At 48.4% G+C, this 23,232-nt stretch overlaps 1 protein-coding gene across 1 annotated transcript; it reads right to left on the bottom strand.

Moving 5' to 3' along the window:
- Nucleotides 1-18,549: 18,549 nt before the first annotated feature.
- On the bottom strand, nucleotides 18,550-20,388 carry LOC129867780 (uncharacterized). Its single transcript, XM_055941286.1, has 2 exons — nucleotides 19,691-20,388; nucleotides 18,550-19,495 (listed from the first exon to the last, which is right to left on the bottom strand). The coding sequence occupies exon 2, from the start codon at nucleotides 19,448-19,450 to the stop codon at nucleotides 18,701-18,703; it is 750 nt and encodes a 249-aa protein (XP_055797261.1). The 5' UTR covers nucleotides 19,451-19,495; nucleotides 19,691-20,388; the 3' UTR covers nucleotides 18,550-18,700.
- Between the last annotated feature and the right edge of the window lie 2,844 nt (nucleotides 20,389-23,232).

The raw sequence follows: 23,232 nt of genomic DNA, 5'->3' as shown, positions 1-23,232 counted from the left end.
CACGGGCTGTATGGGTATCAGGAGGTGAGGCATGTCTGAACCAATCAGCAGCAGAGGTTGAGCTTGGTCCACCGGTGACAAAGGCAGCTTACGGAGGTGGTTGTATCGCCTTTTGAGAGCTGCTACCAGGCAGAAGTGTTCAGAAAGCCCTAGGTTGTCTGTGGTGAATAGTTGACATATCCAATACTTTTTGAAAGGTTTGAGCCGGGGGAACACATCAAAGGTAACTGAGGCACCTTACAGTTGCACAACGTCTTGTGGAACTGTCCTGAAGGTGAGGGTCTCAGGCTCAGAAGTAAGGTTTAGTTGTTGAGCGGCCTGTGGCAGGAAAATACTACCCTCTGAGCGATCGTCAGGCATGGCGTATGACTCTAGAGCTCGGTCTCAATTGTGAAGTAAGACTTTAACAAACTCCAACATTACTTTGCCGATCGATTGGGTCTGTCCAGGTACATCTTGGTCATAGGGACACTCACCATGAGAATGTTTTTCTGGTTTTCCTGTATGGCATTATGAAGATCGTTAGGTGCTGCTCTTTACATGTCTTGCAAGGTTGTCTGAGGGTGAAAGCATCAGCTTTGTGGAATCGTTCGCACTTCCAACACGTTTTTCCATCCTTTATCCACTTGACGATCTGTCCTGTGTTCAGCTTCTTGAACTCTTCACATGAGTTGAAAAACGGTTCTTTATTGTCACAGTGGGGAGAGTATGGCTTGGGTTTGGATTTCTCCTTGGATTGAGCAGGCTCCTTGGGGTTTGGATCTTCATTTGCGTTGACTGAAGCAGATTTCTGCTTCTGTCTCGTGAAGACATGGTGGTCTTTCTTGAATGGCTTAGGCATATCACATTGACAGAGGGCAGTGGCTCCGCTTGATATGTGCTTAGCCTGGGACCTCTTCTGCAACCAGGCTGTCAAGTCGTGTAGGGTGTATGTTTGGTCGTTTCCAGTCCCGAGGATGCCGCGATCGAAGCAGTACTCAATGAATTTATCCCAGTAGCCCTGTGGCATCTTGCTCAAGAGCCGGACGCCGTGGGATCCACATCCAAGCTCATAGCCGTTCTGCCCCTCAAGGGTCCTGAGCATGCCTACCAGTGAGTGGATAGACAGGGCAAAGGTGTTGAAGGCTTCTGCATCTCCGAACCTGACGGTGGGGGAGTTTAGGATAGCTCACACTGGACGAGTTTGCGGGGCTGACGTACTTGTCCTGCAGAGCTTGTAAGGCAGCAGTGTAAGGTCTCGGGTTGTGCATATAGTCCTTAGCGAGCTGAGCTGCAGTCTGTAGTTTCAGGTGGGCCAGGAGCACTTGATATTTATACCGCTCGTTTAGGTGTCTGTGACTGCACATCAGGTAATCTAGGGCCATCTTGAAGAGGGCAAAGTCCCTCTCTCTACCGCTCCCAAAGTAGGGCAATGACGGCTTCGGCATGTTGTATGATAAGGCAATCAGCTGATCCATGCCAGGGGGCGGAGCAGGCTACGGGTAGGGTGCCATCTGTCCGGGGGCAGGATATGGTGCTGTTGTATTGGGATAGAGCACACCTAAGCCTGTATGGAAGCCTGGTACTGCTGGAGCTGAATAAGGCATACTTTGTCCCACAGGTATGTACGGTTCACCTGGAACGGGGTATGGTGTAAATCGTGGTGCAGCGTGTGGCTCTGTGGATGCTGGTCTAGGTTATGGAGCCACGTGCTGGTCCGGGGTATGGAGCCGCAGGTGCTGGTCCGGGGTACGGAGCCATAGGTTTCTGGAGCTGGCTGCGAAACCACAGGAGCTGAAGCAAGGTGCAGAACCACAGGAGCTGGAGCAGGGTGCGGAACCATAGGAGCTGGCGCAGGGTGCGGAACCACAGGAGCTGGGAGCAGAACCACGGGAGCTGAAGCAGAGTGCAGAACCACAGGAGCTGTAGCAGGGTACGGAACCACAGGAGCTGGAGCTGGGTGCGGAACCACAGGAGCTGTAGCAGGGTATGGAACCACAGGAGCTGTAGCAGGGTATGGAACCACAGGAGCTGGAGCTGGATGCGGAACCACAGGAGCTGTAGCAGGGTACGGAACCACAGGAGCTGGAGCTGGGTGCGGAACCACAGAAGCTGTAGCAGGGTATGGAACCACAGGAGCTGTAGCAGGGTATGGAACCACAGGAGCTGTAGCAGGGTATGGAACCACAGAAGCTGTAGCAGGGTACGAAACCACAGGAGCTGGAGCTGGGTACGGAACCACGGGACCTGGAGCAGGGTATGGAACCACGGGAGCTGGTGATGAGTGCCTCGGGTAGGCAGGGAGAAGATAATGTAAGTCTTTATAGGCTCTGCCTCTTTCTCCTAGGTTGGCGTGTTGTGGTTGTGTCAGTGGGACATATACAAATGATTCCTCAGACAGTGCTGGTGAGGGGCTTCTCTGGTCTGACTGAGTTATCTGGGTTCTGGCTGCATCAACACCATAATTTTCTTTGAGAAAAGACGTGACAAGCTTGGCTAGCTCTAGCTCATTAGCTACCTTCTGTAGATGCCGCTGCCTGTTCAGTTGTTTAGCTATTGCTTCTCGGGCACGGTGAGCTTCCTCCTGTCGACGCTGAGATTTTTCTTGTTGTTGCTGAGCTTCTCTGGCTTCGACACTCTATGTCAATGTTGTTGGTCATTAAACTCCATGAGCTTTATTCTTTCCTCCAACATAGCTGCTTGGAGGTCAGATAGGTCTGGGAAGCGGCTCACCGATGAGCGGGCACTATATCTGGAACTGTAGCACTCCTCTCTGATTGGATGTCTGCTCGACTACTCCTTCGTCATAATGAGGGGGGTTGCCTGAGTTGTGGCTAGGCATTGTTCCTGATGAGGGAGATATTCAACAGCATAATCACCCAGGTGATGTCTATTTCTCTGTGAACTGGGATGCATGGATGGGTCAGGTGCGTCTGTATGTGTTGGATCCATACCTTCGGGTGATTTACTCAATCAAACTCTGAAGGACCATGAATTAAAGGTTGATGCCTCTGGAATCTATACACTGATTGAGTAAGTGGAGATTGTACTCCTAGTCAAGAGATGATGAGAGAGACAGTTCCTCAGTTTAAGGTTCTTCAATGTTGATTTGAGATTAACAATGTTTGCAATTCTGTGCCATGTCACTCAGCTGTGATTATCCAATTAACTGTTCATTTATCCATACAAGATGTGGCCTGGAAATAATAATAAACATGAACGGCCAGCTAACAATAACAGGTGAAAATGTAGCTAACAATGTTAGATAGCTAGCATAAAAATGAGATACATAATGCTGTAATAATGATGAAAATATTCTAAAACAAATTTACAACTTTTTGTGAGATAATACAGTTTGTATTAACAGAACCGTTTGTTGGAGCTAATTATAGCATTGCATTTTTGGTAATTCCACGGTAACATAGTGACACTGTCACGATCGTGTGGCGGATTGACGGACCAAAATGCAGCAGTTGGAAAATAAGCCATCTTCTTTTATTAACACCACGAAGATGAACACGACACAAAACTCTTTACAAACTAACAAAACAACAAAACGACCGTGAAGCTACAAACGTTGTGCACATACATACAGGCTACAAACGTTTAACATAGACAATTACCCACAACCAATGAGAGCCTATGGCTACCCTAAATAAGGCTCCCAATCAGAGACAACCGAAATCAGCTGTCTCTAATTGGGAACTCATTCAGGTAACCATAGACTCTCCTAGACAACTAAACACACAGACAACACTAGAAACATGTACTCCACACAAACCCATATACTATACACAACCCCTTTACCATAAACAACACCCAAAACCAACAAAACATAAACATTCCCCATGTCACACCCTGACCTAACTAAAATAATAAAGAAAACAAAGAATACTAAGGCCAGGGCGTGACATAACCCCCCCCTTGAGGCGCGAACTCCGGGCGCACCATACACAGTCTAGGGGAGGGTCTGGGTGGGCTTCCCTCAACTGTGGCGGCTCCGGCTCTGGTCGTGGTCCCCACTTCACCACAGACCCTAACCACCTCCTTAGCTTCTTCAAAATGACCCCTCTCCACATTAACCCCATTGCATTAAGGGGCAGTTCTGGACTAAGGGGCAGCTCCGGACTAAGGGGCAGTACCAGGGTAAGGGGCAGTACCAGGGTAAGGGGCAGTACCAGGGTCAGGGGCAGTACCAGGGTCAGGGGCAGTACCAGGGTAAGGGGCAGCACCAGGGTAAGGGGCAGCACCAGGATAAGGGGCAGCACCAGGATAAGGGGCAGCTCCGGACTGAAGAATGGCAGCTCCGGACTGAGGGACGGCCCATGGCTGGCTGACAGATCTGGCTGCTCATGGCTGGCTAACGGATCTGGCTGCTCATGGCTGGCTAACGGATCTGGCTGCTCATGGCTGGCTGACGGATCTGGCTGCTCATGGCTGGCTGACGGATCTGGCTGCTCATGGCTGGCTGACGGATCTGGCTGCTCATGGCTGGCTGACGGATCTGGCTGCTCATGGCTGGCTGACGGATCTGGCTGCTCATGGCTGGCTGACGGATCTGGCTGCTCATGGCTAGCTGACGGATCTGGCTGCTCATGGCTAGCTGACGGATCTGGCTGCTCATGGCTAGCTGACGGATCTGGCTGCTCATGGCTAGCTGACGGATCTGGCTGCTCATGGCTAGCTGACGGATCTGGCTGCTCATGGCTAGCTGACGGATCTGGCTGCTCATGGCTAGCTGACGGATCTGGCTGCTCATGGCTAGCTGACGGATCTGGCTGCTCATGGCTAGCTGACGGATCTGGCTGCTCATGGCTAGCTGACGGATCTGGCTGCTCATAGCTAGCTGACAGATCTGGCTGCTCATGGCTGGCTGACGGATCTGGCTGCTTATGGCTGGCTGACTGATCTGGCTGCTCCTGTCTGGTTGGCGGCTCTGGCAGATCCTGTCTGGTTGGCGGCTCCGGCAGATCCTGTCTGGTTGGCGGCTCCGGCAGATCCTGTCTGGTTGGCGGCTCTGGCAGATCCTGTCTGACGGACGGCTCTAGCGGCTCCTGTCTGGCTGGCGGCTCTAGCGGCTCCTGTCTGGCGGACGGCTCAGTGGGCTCATGGCAGACGGGCGGCTTTGCAGGCTCATGGCAGACGGGCGGCTTTGCAGGCTCATTGCAGACGGATGGCTCAGATGGCGCTGGGGAGACGGATGGCTCAGATGGCGCTGGGGAGACGGATGGCTCAGATGGCGCTTGGCAGACGGGCAGTTCAGTCATTGCTGTGCAGACGGCAGACTCCTGCCGGCTGAGGCGCACTGTAGGCCTGGTGCGTGGTGCCGGGACTGGTGGCACCGGGCTGGGGACACGCATCTCAGGGCTAGTGCGGGGAGCAGCAACAGGACGCACAGGACTCTGGGGACACACAGGAGGCTTGGTGCGTGGTTTAGACACTGGTGGTAAAAGGCTGGAGACACGCACCATATAGCTAGTGCGTGGAGGAGGCACTGGTGGTACTGGGTTGGGGCGGGGAGGTGGCGCCGGAAATACCGGACCGTGCAGGCGTACTGGCTCCCTTGAACGCCGAGCCTGCCCAACCTTACCTGGTTCTATGCTCCCAGTCGCCTGACCAGTGCGGGGAGGTGGAATAACCCGCACCGGCCTATGTAGGCGAACCGGGGACACCATGCGTAAGGCTGGTGCCATGTACGCCGGCCCGAGGAGACGCACTGGTGACCAGATACGTTGGGCCGGCTTCATGACATACGGCTCAACGCTCAGTCTAGCCCGGCCGATACGTGGAGCTGAAATGTACCGAACCGGGCTATGCACACGTACAGGAGACACCGTGCGCTCTACTGCGTAACACGGTGTCTGCCCGTACTCCCGCTCTCCACGGTAAGTACAGGGAGTAGGCGCAGGTTTCCTACCTGACTTCGCCACACTCCCTTTAAGGCCCCCCCCAAGAAATTTTTGGGTTGTACTCACGGGTTTCCAGCCTTGTCTCCGTGCTGCCTCCTCATATCGCCTCCTCTCGGCTTTCGCTGCCTCCAGCTCTTCACGAGAGAGGCGATATTCTCCAGGTTGAGCCCAAGGTCCATCTCCTTCCAATTCCTCCTCTCAACTCCAGAAATCCTGTGTAGGTAGGTCCTGTTGCCGCCTTCCATGCCGCTTGGTCCTATGGTGGGTAATTCTGTCACGATCGTGTGGCGGATTGACGGACCAAAATGCAGCAGTTGGAAAATAAGCCATCTTCTTTTATTAACACCACGAAGATGAACACGACACAAAACTCTTTACAAACTAACAAAACAACAAAACGACCGTGAAGCTACAAACGTTGTGCACATACATACAGGCTACAAACGTTTAACATAGACAATTACCCACAACCAATGAGAGCCTATGGCTACCCTAAATAAGGCTCCCAATCAGAGACAACCGAAATCAGCTGTCTCTAATTGGGAACTCATTCAGGTAACCATAGACTCTCCTAGACAACTAAACACACATAGACAACACTAGAAACATGTACTCCACACAAACCCATATACTATACACAACCCCTTTACCATAAACAACACCCAAAACCAACAAAACATAAACATTCCCCATGTCACACCCTGACCTAACTAAAATAATAAAGAAAACAAAGAATACTAAGGCCAGGGCGTGACAGACACTGAGACTCAGATTTTTTCACTTTAAAATATATGTCAAACAAAAACAAATGATTGCAAAGTTAAGCAAACTCTTTGCAGAAGGACTACTTTTAAAAATTTCCACCAGAGTTTGTTGAACTTTGCAATCATTGGTTTTTGTTTGACATACATTTTAAAGTTCAAATGGTGTTAGAGACTCTCCATCTACATGGCTCTCTGTGAGACAGCTAAATTAGCTATTGGATCTATTGGATTCTAAATTTGTTCATGTCAGGTATTTTAGGATTCTTGCCCTACTTGATAAAAGCTATCGTCTGTTTCCCGAATGACACCCTATTCCCTCTGTGGTGCACTACTTTTGACCAGGGCCCATACGTTTGAGACGTAGCCATTGTGCAAGCATTCCTCTCTTCGCCTTAATAGAATGACTTACTGTAGGTGAAATACACTGGTAGAGTTGCGTATGAAGATCCAGTGGGATGTTGTCCTCCAAGTATGGCTGACGTAAAAGAATGAGTCTGTCCGTCATGCCGGTCTCATGCTGTGTGTGAGTTATGGATGCAGCATTTCCGTTATGGGTCAGGTCCGTGAGAACTCTCAATCATTGTGGTTCCATATCACATGCGTAGTACCTTGCTGCTATGACCGGAACCTCCTTTCGTCTCAGCTCTGACATCACACATCCTGCTTAGTGTGCACTCATGCCAATGATGGTCAAAAATATCCTCGTAGAGCCATAGGCACACAAACAGACCAGCTGTCAGTGGATGCTGATGGGAGGAGTTATAGGAGGACGGGCTCATTGTAATGGTTGGAATGGAATAAATGGAACGGTATCAAACACATCTAACATATGTAAACCACTTGTTTGACTCCGTTCCATTTATTCCACTCCAGCCATTACAATGAGTCCCGTCCTCCTATAGCTCCTCCCACCAGCCTCCACTGGTGTGTGTGTGTGTCATACAATACAATAACAATATCAAACCAAAGTTATGACTTTGCAGGGGATTTCCAGGATTTGAGATGGGCAAAAGCCATTAAATATGATTCACAAAGGGAAGCTCACCTCTGGTCAGTCTTGCTTCCTGATATAAATGCACTTGGCAGGAAGGAGGTGAGTTGGATAGAAGAACACAGTCATTCATCCTTACTCTGTTTTTCTATGGCGTTAGGTTGAGCTCAAACAGCCAAAATGGAAATGTAGTATTTATTCAATAATCATTCATGAAAGGAGCCTGATTTAAGGAGCAGACTCCCTAGATTGGAAAGCTGTGATTTTGCAGTAAACTGAGGAAAAACACATAATTAAGTAATCACTTTCCTGTCGTATCATTAATGCAGTGGATTTTTAATTTCCTCTGATATCGTCATGGAACGGATCTATTTAAGGTGGGATACAGTACGTATGCAGACGTAACGTCCACGTCTGTCCATGGGTTTACCTACTCTTCTGCACATCATTACTCCTTCCTCTTCTCTTTCCTCTTCCTGTCATTCTCAACATGAACCCCCCCCCCGGGCAAAAAATAGACCACTTACTTATGACAAAACAACAGTCAGGAGGATCTGGCCTATTTCTGGTAAATCTCTTGCATTCCAGATGGCAGACTTCTTGGATGTATTATTATTTTTTTTTACAACAATGTCACACATGTTGCCCAGGATACCAAAGGCCTCTTTCTCTCCCACTTTTTTTTTTTCTTTCAGTTTTTAGGGTGTGTCCTCTCCCCTAAAAGAGCAGAGAGTTCCTATAATGATTCCCTCCGTAGTAGGAATATCGAAACAAATCGGGCTTTTGAAGTGTGCCATTGTTTCAGTGTGGGGGTGGAGGCTAGCTGTTCTCACCAGTGCTTCCTGTGTTGTGGGATGTGTGGACTCAATGTCCATTGAGCTTTTAGCTGCATGTGAGACAGGCCTTCCACACCTACGCCTTCCATGACCAGGTGGGAGCTTTCAGCTGGAGCTTTCAGTTCTGAAGAACACTAGTGCAGAGCAGAATCCTCTCTTTGAATGAGTGGATCCGTGTGAAAAGCTTTACTTCTAGAGAGGGGCTTTAAAGGAAAACTTCACCCAAAAAACATATTTCGGTATTTGTTTCATTAGTCAATTGTTGACATAGTCCCAAAATGTTTTGCTTGTCCCCAATCAAGTTTTCAAGATATGTAACTTTCGTATGATGCTGCATTTTGCACCATATAATGCTTCGTTTGCATCAAATGATGCAAAATGCATCACACAGGGATGATTTCTGAATTTTGAAAGTTACATACCTTGAAAATTTGATTGCTGACACGCAAAACATGTTAGGGGCTATTTTCAACAATGGACTAATGAAACAAATACCAAAATATAGTTTTGGGGTGGAATTTTTTCTTTAATAACACTGCATGGTCTCTGTGTTTGATTTATAAGACAACTGGTTCAAGCACACTGTCCACATTGCTCGAGGGCTCATGCAGGCAGACAAGCCTTAAAGGAAAAGGAAGGGACTTTTTTTTCTCCTTAGTTATTTTCAGACTCTGGCCTGTTTTCAATTCCTCCTGCCCAAGTTTTTATCTGTATAATTTGACAAAAAATGATAACATAGTATAACCCTTTCAAAATAGTTTCACTCAACACAAGGAGTTTGTCAGTTGACCAACTTCTGAAAGGTGTTCTGATTGTCACAGACGGTGATGATAATAATGTTTAAAATGTATTTTAACATAGCAGACACAGAATAAATTGTACAATGCATAATCGCCCTTGCTATGCGGTCAACTGGCTTTCAGTGAGATAAAAAATAAAGCTCCAGAATGTGTCTCCCAGTCAGAGGGACAGGTGTGATGGAGGGCTTGTCAGATAAAACAAGCATTTTCAGTTATTTTCTCTGCTGAAATGTGCTAAGCCAAGCTTAAGCCGAGCGGCAGTGCAGCGGTACAGCCAGAGAGGCTCTTGGAGAGGGATTTCTGGGCTTATTTGCTGACTCCTCGCAGGGCCTCTGAGGAGATATCAGTGGACTGGGAGTGGACTAAGACGGGCTGGCCCTCCTGGACAGACGAAGGGCTGGAGATAGATCTGCATGAGAGACAAGCTGACCCCACATCCTGCAGGCTGAGGCCGGCCAGTGCAGTGTGTTTTGTGTGTGTGTGTGTGTGTGTGTGTGTGTGTGTGTGTGTGTGTGTGTGTGTGTGTGTGTGTGTGTGTGTGTGTGTGTGTGTGTGTGTGTGTGTGTGTGTGTGTGTGTGTGTGTGTGTGTGTGTGTGTGTGTGTCAGTGCGTGCGCATGTTTCCTCTTCTTTTAGAATTTATTTGAGATTGCTTTTTACTTGTACGGGGTATGGAGGGACTTGTACGGGGTATGGAGGGACTTGTACGGGGTATGGAGGGACTTGTATGGGATATGGATGGACTTGTATGGGGTATGGAGGGACTTGTACGGGGTATGGAGGGACTTGTACGGGATATGGAGGGACTTGTACGGGGTATGGAGGGACTTGTACGGGGTATGGAGGGACTTGTACGGGGTATGGAGGGACTTGTATGGGATATGGATGGACTTGTATGGGATATGGATGGACTTGTATGGGATATGGATGGACTTGTATGGGATATGGAGGGACTTGTACGGGGTATGGAGGGACTTGTACGGGGTATGGAGGGACTTGTATGGGGTATGGAGGGACTTGTATGGGATATGGAGGGACTTGTATGGGGTATGGAGGGACTTGTATGGGGTATGGAGGGACTTGTATGAGGTATGGAGGGACTTGTATGGGGTATGGAGGGACTTGTACGGGGTATGGAGGGACTTCTACGGGGTATGGAGGGACTTGTATGGGATATGGAGAGACTTGTATGGGGAATGGAGGGACCTGTATGAGGTATGGAGGGACTTGTATGGGGTATGGAGGGACTTGTATGGGGTATGGAGGGACTTGTATGGGGTATGGAGGGACTTGTATGAGGTATGGAGGGACTTGTATGGCGTATGGAGGGACTTGTATGGGGTATGGAGGGACTTGTATGGGGTATGGAGGGACTTGTATGAGGTATGGAGGGACTTGTATGGGTTACGGAGGGACTTGTATGAAGTATGGAGGGACTTGTATGAGGAATAGAGGGACTTGAATGGGGTATGGAGGGACTTGTATGGGGTATGGAGGGACTTGTATGAGGTATGGAGGGACTTGTATGGGGAATGGAGGGACTTGTATGAGGAATAGAGGGACTTGTATGGGGTATGGAGGGACTTGTATGAGGTATGGAGGGACTTGTATGGGGTATGGAGGGACTTGTATGGGGTATGGGGGGACTTGTATGGGGTATGGAGGGACTTGTATGAGGTATGGAGGGACTTGTATGGGGTATGGAGGGACTTGTATGGGGTATGGAGGGACTTGTATGGGGTATGGAGGGACTTGTATGGGGTATGGAGGGACTTGTATGGGATGGCTGATTACTGTTTCTACATCCTAGAGAAAGAAAGAGGCAGCCATGTTTGAATAGGATCAGATATCTATTTGTGAGAGGCTCTGAGATAGGTAGAGAGATTGGTTGTGTGTGTCAGAGATAGCCTGCATAGCATAGCTGAGTAGAGCAGTGTGGCGTGCCGGTGAGACTGGGGTTGATGAGACGTCCTTATCATCTGGATAGGGGCTCAATGTTCAGCAACAAGAGGAAAACAGGGCCACGCTAGATTAAAAATTAACAACAGCTTTTGGACTCAGGCCTGTGCAAGCAGGCAGGCAAGCAGGCAGGCAAGCAGGCAGGCAAGCAGGCAGGCAGGCAAGCAGGCAGGCAGGCAGGCAGGCAGGCAAGCAGGCAGGCAAGCAGGCAGGCAGGCAGTCAGGCAGTCAGGCAGGCAGGCAGGCAGGCAGGTAGGAACTCAGGTACAAGCCCAGCTAGAATATTTGGTTCCTTGGAAGTTGTGGGAAAGTATATTGTTGGTTTCCCATTAGTTCTGGGAATGAGTCCATACATTTCCTGACTAGTAAAACCTAAAGTTTTTAAAACGTTCTGAGAACGGAAGTGAACATTTAGCTTGTTCTGGGAACCTTTATTTTTAAATAGCTCGGAGGTTCTGAGAACTGCACCATCAGGATCGAGCTAGCGTGTCATATTTTTTTAAGGATATAAAGCTGTTAATTTTAGACAATTCAAACAGACCTCATTTAAAAGACAACAAGCACTCATTAAGATCAGGTGTGGCCATTTAGTGGGCAAGGCCAACACACCTGAGAACACACCTAACAAGATAGAGGGTAGACAGAGTTTTGTTGATGCTGAGAATGGAATGTATATGTTTTTAAATAACGTTTTTAGAACGTTCTCTGAACGTTACAAAAGTTGTCTGGTGTTTTTTTTATTGAACGTTTTCTTAACATTCTGAATAATTTGAGAACATGGCCTTAAATACAACCATGAGGAAGCCTGTAGGAAACATTATACCGAAGAACTGAAATTCCCACAGAAGGTCTTGGTTTCGTAATGTTCCTGGAACAATGTGAGTTCATGACTTTAAATAGAACCACAAGGAAACCTGTAGGAAACGTTGTTATGCTGAAGTATTGAAATTCTCCCAGAAGAACATTGTTTCTTAATGTTCTCTGAACTATTTGAGAACATTCCCAATGCCAAACAAGTTGGAGAACGTTCCTAGAACATTACCAAAATTTAAATTAAACATAAGTTGTTACCATGTTTTACATTTTAGGAAACATTCTGTTAAAGTAATGAAATACCAAGAAAATAAAAATTTTGGCAAGTTCCTTCAAAGTGCTGAGAATTTTCCAAAGCCAAGCAACTATCCTGCACCATTCCCAGAAAGTTGTGGGAAGATTGTATGCAAAATAACCATGGGACAACCACAATCTCACCAAACTGTAAGAAACACATAGTTCTCAGAATGTTATGTGCTAGCTGGGGACACATCGTTTTGTTTTCTCCATCTTCTATGGAGCTATCCTTTCAGAAAGACCCTTTCAGAAATCACATTGTGGATCGACAGAGAAAGAAATAGGAAGAAAGAGGGAATCTGGTTCACAAAAGTGTCTTGTATTATCCCTCTGGTCTGGTGTGTCCAGCTGAAGCACAGTATTATCTGGTCTGGTGTGTCCAGCTGAAGCTGAGTATTATCTGGTCTGGTGTGTCCAGCTGAATCTGAGTATTATCTGGTCTGGTGTGTCCACCTGAAGCTGAGTATTATCTGGTCTGGTGTGTCCAGCTGAAGCTGAGTATTATCTGGTCTGGTGTGTCCAGCTGAAGCACAGTATTATCTGGTCTGGTGTGTCCAGCTGAAGCTGAGTATTATCTGGTCTGGTGTGTCCACCTGAAGCTGAGTATTATCTGGTCTGGTGTGTCCAGCTGAAGCACAGTATTATCTGGTCTGGTGTGTCCAGCTGAAGCTGAGTATTATCTGGTCTGGTGTGTCCAGCTGAAGCTGAGTATTATCTGGTTTGGTGTGTCCAGCTGAAGCTGAGTATTATCTGGTCTGGTGTGTCCAGCTGAAGCTGAGTATCATCTGGTCTGGTGTTTTCTCGGGAACTGACAACTGGAGGTTGGACTGGAGCGCTGTGCCGTGCTGTGCTGTGCTGTGCTGTGCTGTGTCTCCCAGCTGGGCCAAAGGCTCAGCCAAAACTTGCAACTGCTTTATTTACTGTCCATGGGCCTTAATCACTCACAGAGCCTTATAGACCGTAGTAGAGGAGCCGCAAGGAGAGGCCAGATCAACCATGGCTGGGCTGTTTTAGTGTTACTCATGTTGTACTTGGCTTTGCTAGGAAGCTATTTATTTTGTTTTGTGTCTGTTTTTTAAAATAAAAAAATAGACTTGATCATAATAACTATTATACAAGTGTTTTCAAGGACACACCTGAAAGATTTTAAAATAGACTAGATCGGCCACTTTTGGGTGGCAACGGCGGTGAGATTCAAGTGTTCAGTGAAAAATGCAGCTCAGTCCCGTTATGTGTTGTCAGACACAATGAGAGGAAGTCTGCACAGTGAGCCAGTCTCCTCCCTTATCACCGGGATGGGTGGAGAGCCAATGTAACTAACTCATAGGCTATGTCCCAAACGGCACCCTATTCCCTATAGTGTACTTGTTAGGCCCTGTTCAAAAGTAGGGGAATAGTGTGCCATTTGGGACGCAGCACAACAAACTGAGACACTGCATCCTGGATGACAGAACATATGACGTCACAGGGTAGAGATGATTAATACGCAGCTCCAGGTCTATTTATAGAAGGCTATTATCAGCTCAATGACAACCAAGGTTGATTTGCGAAGTAACAGCCAGTCACATAAGAGGGTCCTACTATATAGATGTATTTTAATAGAGTTAGCGGCTCATTGGCCTTACAAGCACATATCCATTTCGGTACAAGGTACAGTTTAAAGGTAGACTCAGCGATATTACGTAGAGGCAGAAAGTTAACAGAATAGTTGGTCAATTTCTGCAACAACTAAGTGCGTTGAAGCGCGAGACTCAACTTCTCAGATGTTTTGGTTCCCTGGCTACCACGTGAAGTAACAGCGTGAAGCGAACCCATGGACATGTGCAGATACTATGTGTGACTGTGAGAACAGAGTCTTACATCTCGCTCATCTCAATATCTGCAGCTCTGGTTGTGTAAACGTCATTTCACCGAGTCTCCTTTCAATAGGATATCAATAGTAGCATGTTGTTTTACACTCGCTCATCCTCATCCCCCCCCCCTCGCTCATCTGGTCATAAAAAAACAGGGGTTCAATTTCAGCCTTCATTCATCTGCGGTCTGGCTGCTGTTTTTGGTGCTTACTTCCTGGTAGGTCAGCAACAGTGAAAGTGCAACACAGGAACTAGAAGGCAGTCGTGGTGCTGATGCTCATTATTGGGATGGATAGAACGACAGGGTTGGGGGCACACACATTCCTCTGCGCCTCAAACTGTGCCCTCATGATCATAGAAATGGAGCAGAAGGAGGGAAAAAAGAGATCCATTATTTTAGCTTCTGCCTGGACCTTTTGTGCGCAGCTCAGCCCTTGAATGGGAGCGATCAACCAACCATAACAATCCATAATGTTCTTTCTGCCTCATCCACAAGTCTAAAAGCGTGCCTCCGGTCGTGGCTACCCCCACCCGGCCTCCCAGCGCTGCCCTGCCACCATGCCTGTGAGCGGCGTGCAGTCAGAAGAGACGCAGGGCCATGGCTCTGAATGAGACAGCGGAAGACCCCATGAAAGGGGGATGCAGCAACTGAAACAGGGCCCCACAAACAGCCTGCCTGATCACGTAAGAGCAGGGGCCTCATGCATATGCTTGCTCTCAGCAGTTAACACATCAGGGGAAATGTGCTCCTGCCTTTCTGGTTCATGTTTATATTATGTAGATGTTAGGTGCGATGGTGTTATGTATTATACATTTGCCATATCAGTTATTTTTTTACCATATGGAAAAATCTGCCATAACATTCAGGCCAACCACTGGTGGTCAACGAGACAGTTTTGGAAACTGGCAGATTGAGTGTGCATTCCTTGACTATTTGTTCTTATTAAAGTGGCTTTCCATGCCTCACTGTGGGTTTGTCTGTGAAACCTCCAGTGTTTTGGTTAGAGGGTTCGCTTTAAGTGCCTCCAGCTTTCTTACCTTTCTGCTAACGACTCCCACGGGATTATCATCCAGCTCTCTCACCTTTCTGCTAACGACTCCCATGGGATTATCATCCAGCTTTCTTTCCTTTCTGCTAACGACTCCCACGGGATTATCATCCAGTTTTCTTACCTTTCTGCTAACGACTCCCATGGGATTATCATCCAGCTTTCTTTCCTTTCTGCTAATGACTCCCACGGGATTATCATCCAGCTTTCTTACCTTTCTGCTAACGACTCCCACGGGATTATCATCCAGCTCTCTTACCTTTCTGCTAACGACTCCCACGGGATTATCATCCAGCTTTCTTACCTTTCTGCTAACGACTCCCACGGGATTATCATCCACTTTTCTTACCTTTCTGCTAACGACTCCCACGGGATTATCATCCACTTTTCTTACCTTTCTGCTAACGACTCCCACAGGATTATCCTCCAGCTTTCTTACCTTTCTGCTAACGACTCCCACGGGATTATCATCCAGCTTTTTTACCTTTCTGCTAACGATTCCCGCAGGATTATCATCCAGTTTTTGGGAAGGGAGGAAATCAAGTAGCCGTGATCAATTTACAGAGCGAGGGGTAGTGTCCCGGAAAAGGAAAGGAGCCAGACAAAGTACTAAATGACAGAGAAAAGTGGTTGGCACTATATCCCAACTAGGCCTGTAGCCCCCATTCACCAGCAGGTAAGAGAGACAACAGAGAGAGAGAGGAGTGAGAGAGAGAGAGAGAGAGAGAGAGAGAGAGAGAGAGAGAGAGAGAGAGAGAGAGAGAGAGAGAGAGAGAGAGAGAGAGAGAGAGAGAGAGAGAGAGAGAGAGAGAGAGAGAGAGAGAGAGAGAGAGAGAGAGAGAGAGAGAGAGAGAGAGAGAGAGAGAGAGAGAGAGAGAGAGAGAGAGAGAGAGAGAGAGAGAGAGAGAGTGAGAGTGAGAGTGAGAGTGTGAGAGAGAGAAACTAAGAAGAAAAGAAACAGAAAGCGAGGGAAAGAGAGAGTGGACCAGCCCTCATGTCCATAGATGCTGAGAGGGAAACTGAGCACCATGTGGCCCCGTCTCTCCCTCTCCCCCCTCTGTCTGACAAAACAACACAATGAGGCTAATCGCTCAGAGTCCACAGGGAATCAACTCAAGTGAGCCTTTCTCCTGAAATACAGTCGGGCCCTGGGAGTGTGGACCGAGTGAGATGTTGGAGAGATCTTGTCTGACTGATTGGTTTTCAATGCAAACAGATATCATAAACTTATTGTGAAAATCTAATAGAACTGATGGTTTCCTATTACACAGGAAACAAGGAAATCCAGAATGGATATCAGGGATATTTACTGCCTATGTAAATGTTTCACTCCCAGTAAGAGTAACTCCCATAATATTCTGCTTCTATTAGCGGAGCTCAGCCTTCAAACAGCTTTTTAGTTGTATTTTTATAACTTAAATCGTTGGACAAATCTCAAAACTAATGCTCTGGGTAATTGTTTTGGCTTTGTCTTTTTTTAAATGTAATTAATTTCCATTTAAGAAAATAATTTGGGGTCTTGGAAGGACCTGGTATTTTGCAGAGGAATGCTGCACTTGAAAAGTAGTTATGACTTAATGAGAATTCCACTTGCAGCAGGAAGGATTGGCTTAGAATGCGTGTCCCTCAGCGAATTGGTTGAATGTTAATCACGATGCCTTTCGCACACACAGAAGGGTCCAGTCTGGGCCCTGTTCTGCCCTAGGCTGCACAACCACACAGACAGACACATGCAGGAAGAGACAGAGAGAAGGACAGACGGAGGTAGAGAGGTAGAGAAGGAAGGAGGGAGGGCGGGAGGGAGGAGGCAGGGGGATGTTTAAAAACAAATGGGCTTTGGTGTTGTCTCCCTAGTTTAGAGCTGATTGGTTTCAGATTATCTATAACCACACAAGGTTGAGTTAAAGGAGAAAGGACTCTGGGTGCCTTAGTGTTCAGAGTTAGTATTACTTTCCTCTCCCTCTGTTCTTCCTGTAATTTCCTGATAGCCAGAGTCCACGGTATCAACTCCAAACAAACACATGGATTTGGTTTTCTGGTGCTGTTCCACTGAGAGGTACATGAGTTCTCCAGACTTGTATGTTACTTGCAATGAGTTTGTGTTCCTCCCCCTCCTCCTTTCCTCTCTCCCTATTTTCTTCCTCCCTCCCTCCCTCCCTCCCTCCCTCCCTCCCTCCCTCCCTCCCTCCCTCCCTCCCTCCCTCCCTCCCTCCCTCCCTCCCTCGTTTCCTCTCTCCCTATTTTCCTCCTTTCCTCCATCTCTTCCACCCTCCCTCCATTCCTCCCTCCCTCCCTCCTAGTCTCTGACGTGAAAGACACCAGGCCTCCGGAGATCTTGTCCCTGTGGAAGAAATGCTCTCTGCTCCTTTTTTTTCCATAAAATTATTTATGTCTGACAGGCCTCCTTGAGACAAATGGCTGCCATATGGAGAAAGGGGAAACTCTCTATCCCTTCTTTTTTCCCTGTGTGTTTCAGTTTTAGAAATTTCAATAACTTGGCTGTGGTGCATTTTTTATTGTCCCAAGGATTTAGCTACGGCTTCCTAGGGCAGGGGTTCTCAAACATTTTGGGTCCGGGGACCCCTTTGTGATAGCAAATTCATCAGGGACCCCCTCATAATCAGAACAAAGCTTGAGTTAGATCAAACAAAAAGCATACAAGGAGTTTTACTATGACTTCAGAAGTGCAGGGCCAGACAAACCAAGTCTCAGGCCATGTGAAGGCACATTTTAAAGGCCCGCCTCTTGACATCGGATAATTTTTGTTCCAGTTTTCAAGCTAATTTCCTGCAATTCTACACATTTAGTCATGGGGCAGAGATATTTTTTGTTGAAGCTTTAAAGGTAATATCCTTCAATAATAATTGGTGGAGTACTGTGGATGTAAGGGTCTGCTTTTCTTTGTCAAGCTGTTCCTTTTCTTTGTGTTCGTGAGCGTAGCCCTGTTTCTTTGTGTTCTGGAACGTAGCCCTGTCTTTCATTTTTGTTCATTGATTTCACCTGTGTTGGTTTCTCACCTGGTCTCATCAGCTCCCTATTTAGTTCAGTTCTTTCTGTTTGTATGGTTGTGAGGTATTGTTTGTTTTTGACTACCTACCTGTGTTTGACCATTGCCTGCTGACCACGATTCCTGCCTTCTGCGAAGGCTTAATAAACATCTGCCGCGCTCTGCGTGTGAATCTACACCTTTTTCTCCCTGAGTATTCATTACAGTGGATACCAATATCCCTGTGAACCTACCAGGCCCATGTTGTCCAAGCTTAAGAACATACATTGTAGGTTAATAATATTACATTTACATTTACATTTACATTTAAGTCATTTAGCAGACGCTCTTATCCAGAGCGACTTACAAATTGGTGCATTCACCTTATGACATCCAGTGGAACAGCCACTTTACAATAGTGCATCTAGATCATTTTAAGGGGGGGGGGGGGGCAGAAGGATTGCTTTATCCTAGGTATTCCTTGAAGAGGTGGGGTTTCAGGTGTCTCCGGAAGGTGGTGATTGACTCCGCTGTCCTGGCGTCGTGAGGGAGTTTGTTCCACCATTGGGGTGCCAGAGCAGCGAACAGTTTTGACTGGGCTGAGCGGGAACTGTACTTCCTCAGTGGTAGGGAGGCGAGCAGGCCAGAGGTGGATGAACGCAGTGCCCTTGTTTGGGTGTAGGGCCTGATCAGAGCCTGAAGGTACTGAGGTGCCGTTCCCCTCACAGCTCCGTAGGCAAGCACCATGGTCTTGTAGCGGATGCGAGCTTCAACTGGAAGCCAGTGGAGAGAGCGGAGGAGCGGGGTGACGTGAGAGAACTTGGGAAGGTTGAACACCAGACGGGCTGCGGCGTTCTGGATGAGTTGTAGGGGTTTAATGGCACAGGCAGGGAGCCCAGCCAACAGCGAGTTGCAGTAATCCAGACGGGAGATGACAAGTGCCTGGATTAGGACCTGCGCCGCTTCCTGTGTGAGGCAGGGTCGTACTCTGCGGATGTTGTAGAGCATGAACCTACAGGAACGGGCCACCGCCTTGATGTTGGTGGAGAACGACAGGGTGTTGTCCAGGATCACGCCAAGGTTCTTAGCGCTCTGGGAGGAGGACACAATGGAGTTGTCAACCGTGATGGCGAGATCATGGAACGGACAGTCCTTCCCCGGGAGGAAGAGCAGCTCCGTCTTGCCGAGGTTCAGCTTGAGGTGGTGATCCGTCATCCACACTGATATGTCTGCCAGACATGCAGAGATGCGATTCGCCACCTGGTCATCAGAAGGGGGAAAGGAGAAGATTAATTGTGTGTCGTCTGCATAGCAATGATAGGAGAGACCATGTGAGGTTATGACAGAGCCAAGTGACTTGGTGTATAGCGAGAATAGGAGAGGGCCTAGAACAGAGCCCTGGGGGACACCAGTGGTGAGAGCGCGTGGTGAGGAGACAGATTCTCGCCACGCCACCTGGTATGAGCGACCTGTCAGGTAGGACGCAATCCAAGCGTGGGCCGCGCCGGAGATGCCCAACTCGGAGAGGGTGGAGAGGAGGATCTGATGGTTCACAGTATCGAAGGCAGCCGATAGGTCTAGAAGGATGAGAGCAGAGGAGAGAGAGTTAGCTTTAGCAGTGCGGAGCGCCTCCGTGATACAGAGAAGAGCAGTCTCAGTTGAGTGACTAGTCTTGAAACCTGACTGATTTGGATCAAGAAGGTCATTCTGAGAGAGATAGCAGGAGAGCTGGCCAAGGACGGCACGTTCAAGAGTTTTGGAGAGAAAAGAAAGAAGGGATACTGGTCTGTAGTTGTTGAGATCGGAGGGATCGAGTGTAGGTTTTTTCAGAAGGGGTGCAACTCTCGCTCTCTTGAAGACAGAAGGGACGTAGCCAGCGGTCAGGGATGAGTTGATGAGCGAGGTGAGGTAAGGTAGAAGGTCTCCGGAAATGGTCTGGAGAAGAGAGGAGGGGATAGGGTCAAGCGGGCAGGTTGTTGGGCGGCCGGCCGTCACAAGACGCGAGATTTCATCTGGAGAGAGAGGGGAGAAAGAGGTCAAAGCACAGGGTTGGGCAGTGTGAGCAGAACCAGCGGTGTCGTTTGACTTAGCAAACGAGGATCGGATGTCGTCGACCTTCTTTTCAAAATGGTTGACGAAGTCGTCTGCAGAGAGGGAGGAGGGGGGGGGAGGGGGAGGAGGATTCAGGAGGGAGGAGAAGGTGGCAAAGAGCTTCCCATATTACATTGTATTACACACTCAAATTATTCCATGGATCCCTTGGCCAAAATAAGTTAAATCTGTTATTGTTAGTAATATTCATTACAAAAATATGAATGAAAAAAATTAATATATGTCAATTTTTTAGATCTGGCAGTGGACACCATTCAGTACCTCTGCGGCCACTTTGAGAACCCCTGTCCCAGGCCATATGTTAATGGCGATATAGTGTGCAGATTCAATACAACACCGAAGTCTAGGATACGAGTCGAACGTAGTAGCAAGTCTATATCAAGGCACAAGGCAAGACACAGATGCAGACACAGGAGGCAATGGTTGGAGTCTTACAATGTTTATTAATCCAAAGGGGTAGGCAAAAGAATGGTCGTGGACAGGCAAAAAGGTCAAAACCAGATCAGAGTACAGGAGATACAGAGTGGCAGACAGGCTCGTGGTCAAGGCAGGCAGAATGGTCAGGCAGGCGGGTACAAAGTCCAGAAACAGGCAAGGGTCAAAACCGGGAGGACTAGAAAAAGGAGAATGCAGAAAGCAGGAGAACGGGAAAAACACTTGTTGACTTGGAAACATACAAGACGAACTGGCACAGAGAGACAGGAAACACAGGGATAAATAAACTGGGGGAAATCAGCGACACCTAGAGGGGGTGGAGACAAGCACAAGGACAGGTGAAACAGATCAGGGTGTGACAGTATCCCCCCAGGGACGCCACCTGGAGTCCTACCTGGGCGCATACCTGGCTGACCGGGGTGTCGGCGGTGTAAATCGGCGATAAGGGCCGGGTCCAAGATGTCTTTAGCAGGAACCCAGCACCTCTTCTCCGGGCCATAACCCTCCCAGTCAACCAGGTACTGGAAAACCCTGCCGCATGGTCGAATCTTCAGGAGGCGTCTCACCTTATACGCTGGCTGGCCATCGATTACCCAGGGGGGCGGGGTGGGCCTGGAAACAGAAGACAAAGGACAGTGAGACACGGGCTAAATTCTAGATATATGGAAAGTAGGGTGGATACGAAGGGTACGGGGTAACACAAGACGGACAGCAGTGGAACTCAGGACTCTGGAGATGGGAAAAGGACCAACGAACCGGGGAGACAGTTTGCGGGACTCTACCCCCAGGGGCAGGTGCCGAGTGGAAAGCCATACCCTCTGCCCAATGCGGTATCGGGGAGCTGTGGTCCGGTGACGGTCCGCTTGTCGACGATACCTGGAGTTGGTCTTGAGAATAGCCGCCCTGGCTCTTCTCCAGGTACGTCGACAGCGGCGGACAAACATCTGGGTCGAGGGAACGCTGACCTCCTGCTCTTGTTCCAGGAAGAGTGGAGGCTGAAACCCTAAGGAGCACTCGGAAGAGGAGAGTCCCGTGGTAGAACAGGGAAGGGTGTTCCGGGCATACTCCACTCCAGGATTGAGACGATGGGACAGAAAGGCACATGGATGAAGCTTCTGGTCCTGGGCAGATCGCTGGGACAGGATGGCCCCCACTCCAACATCCGAAGCATCCACTTCCACCACAAATTGATGCGAGGGGTCCGGATGGATGAGGATGGGTGTTGTTGTGAACCGATGTTTCACAAAGGTTTTGTCCACAAAGGCTTTGTCAACAGCCGGAGACCATTTGAACGGAACCTTGGGAGAGGTGAGTGCCGAGAGGGGGCCGCTAGGGTGTTGTAATCCCAAATGAAACGGCGGTAGAAGTTTGCAAAACCCCCCAAAAAATTGCAACTGCACCCTGGACGTCGGTTGAGCCAATCCACCACTGCTTTCACCTTTCCAGGATCCATCTGAAAATTTCCCTCAGCAATGACATATCGCAGAAAGGTGATAGTAGAGTCGTGGAAGGGCCTGAAGGACCTGTCTGACATGAAGAACATGTTCTTGTGCAGATCGGGAAAAAACTGGATGTCGTCAAGGTACACGAACACAAACCGGTTTAGCATGTCCCGAAGGACATTATTGACCAAAGCCTGGAAAACAGCGAGTTCAAATGGCATTACCTGGTACTCATAATGTCCACTGGCTGTGTTGAAGGCTGTCTTCCACTCATCCCCCTCGCGTATCCGAACCAGGTGGTAGGCATTATGAAGGTCCAACTTTGAAAATATGGTGGCCCCCTGGAGAGGTTCAAATGCCGAGGAGAGGAGAGGTGGGGGGGGTAACCATTCTTGACAGTAATGTCATTAAGTCCTCGGTAGTCAATGCACGGACAGAGAGCCTTGTCCTTCTTCTCCACAAAGAAAAACTCTGCACCGGCAGGAGATGCAGACGGACGGACGGCCCCAGTGGCTCCTCTATGTATTCCTCCATAGCTTTGGTCTTTGGTCCAGACAGAGAATACAGCCGACCACGAGCAGGTGTAGTGCCTGGGAGAAGATCAATTGCACAATCATAAGGATGGTGCGGGGGAAGGGGAGTAGCACATGCCTTACTGAACACTTCCAGGAGGTCATGGTATTCTGTGGGGATAGCAGAGACATCCACAGTCTTGCTAACATCCTGGGGAAGATGACTTGAGAATGTCTGTGCTGCTTGAAGGCAGTGGGAATGGCAAAATGGGCTCCAACCCAGGATGGAGCTTGTGGTACAGTCATTCACAGGATTGTGCTTTTGTAGCCAGGAAAATCCCAAAATAACCGGAACATGGGGAGATGTAATGAGGAGGAACTGAATTGTCTCACTGTGGTTACCAGAAACCCGTAAATGAACGGGCACAGTATTATAGGTGACTTCCCCTATAGAGCGGCCGTCCAGTGCCCTAGTATCCATGGGAACAGAGAGAGG

The sequence above is a fragment of the Salvelinus fontinalis genome, chromosome 13 (genome assembly GCF_029448725.1).
Source record: "Salvelinus fontinalis isolate EN_2023a chromosome 13, ASM2944872v1, whole genome shotgun sequence".
NCBI lineage: Eukaryota > Metazoa > Chordata > Actinopteri > Salmoniformes > Salmonidae > Salvelinus > Salvelinus fontinalis.
This window is presented reverse-complemented; position numbering and strand designations above follow the sequence as displayed.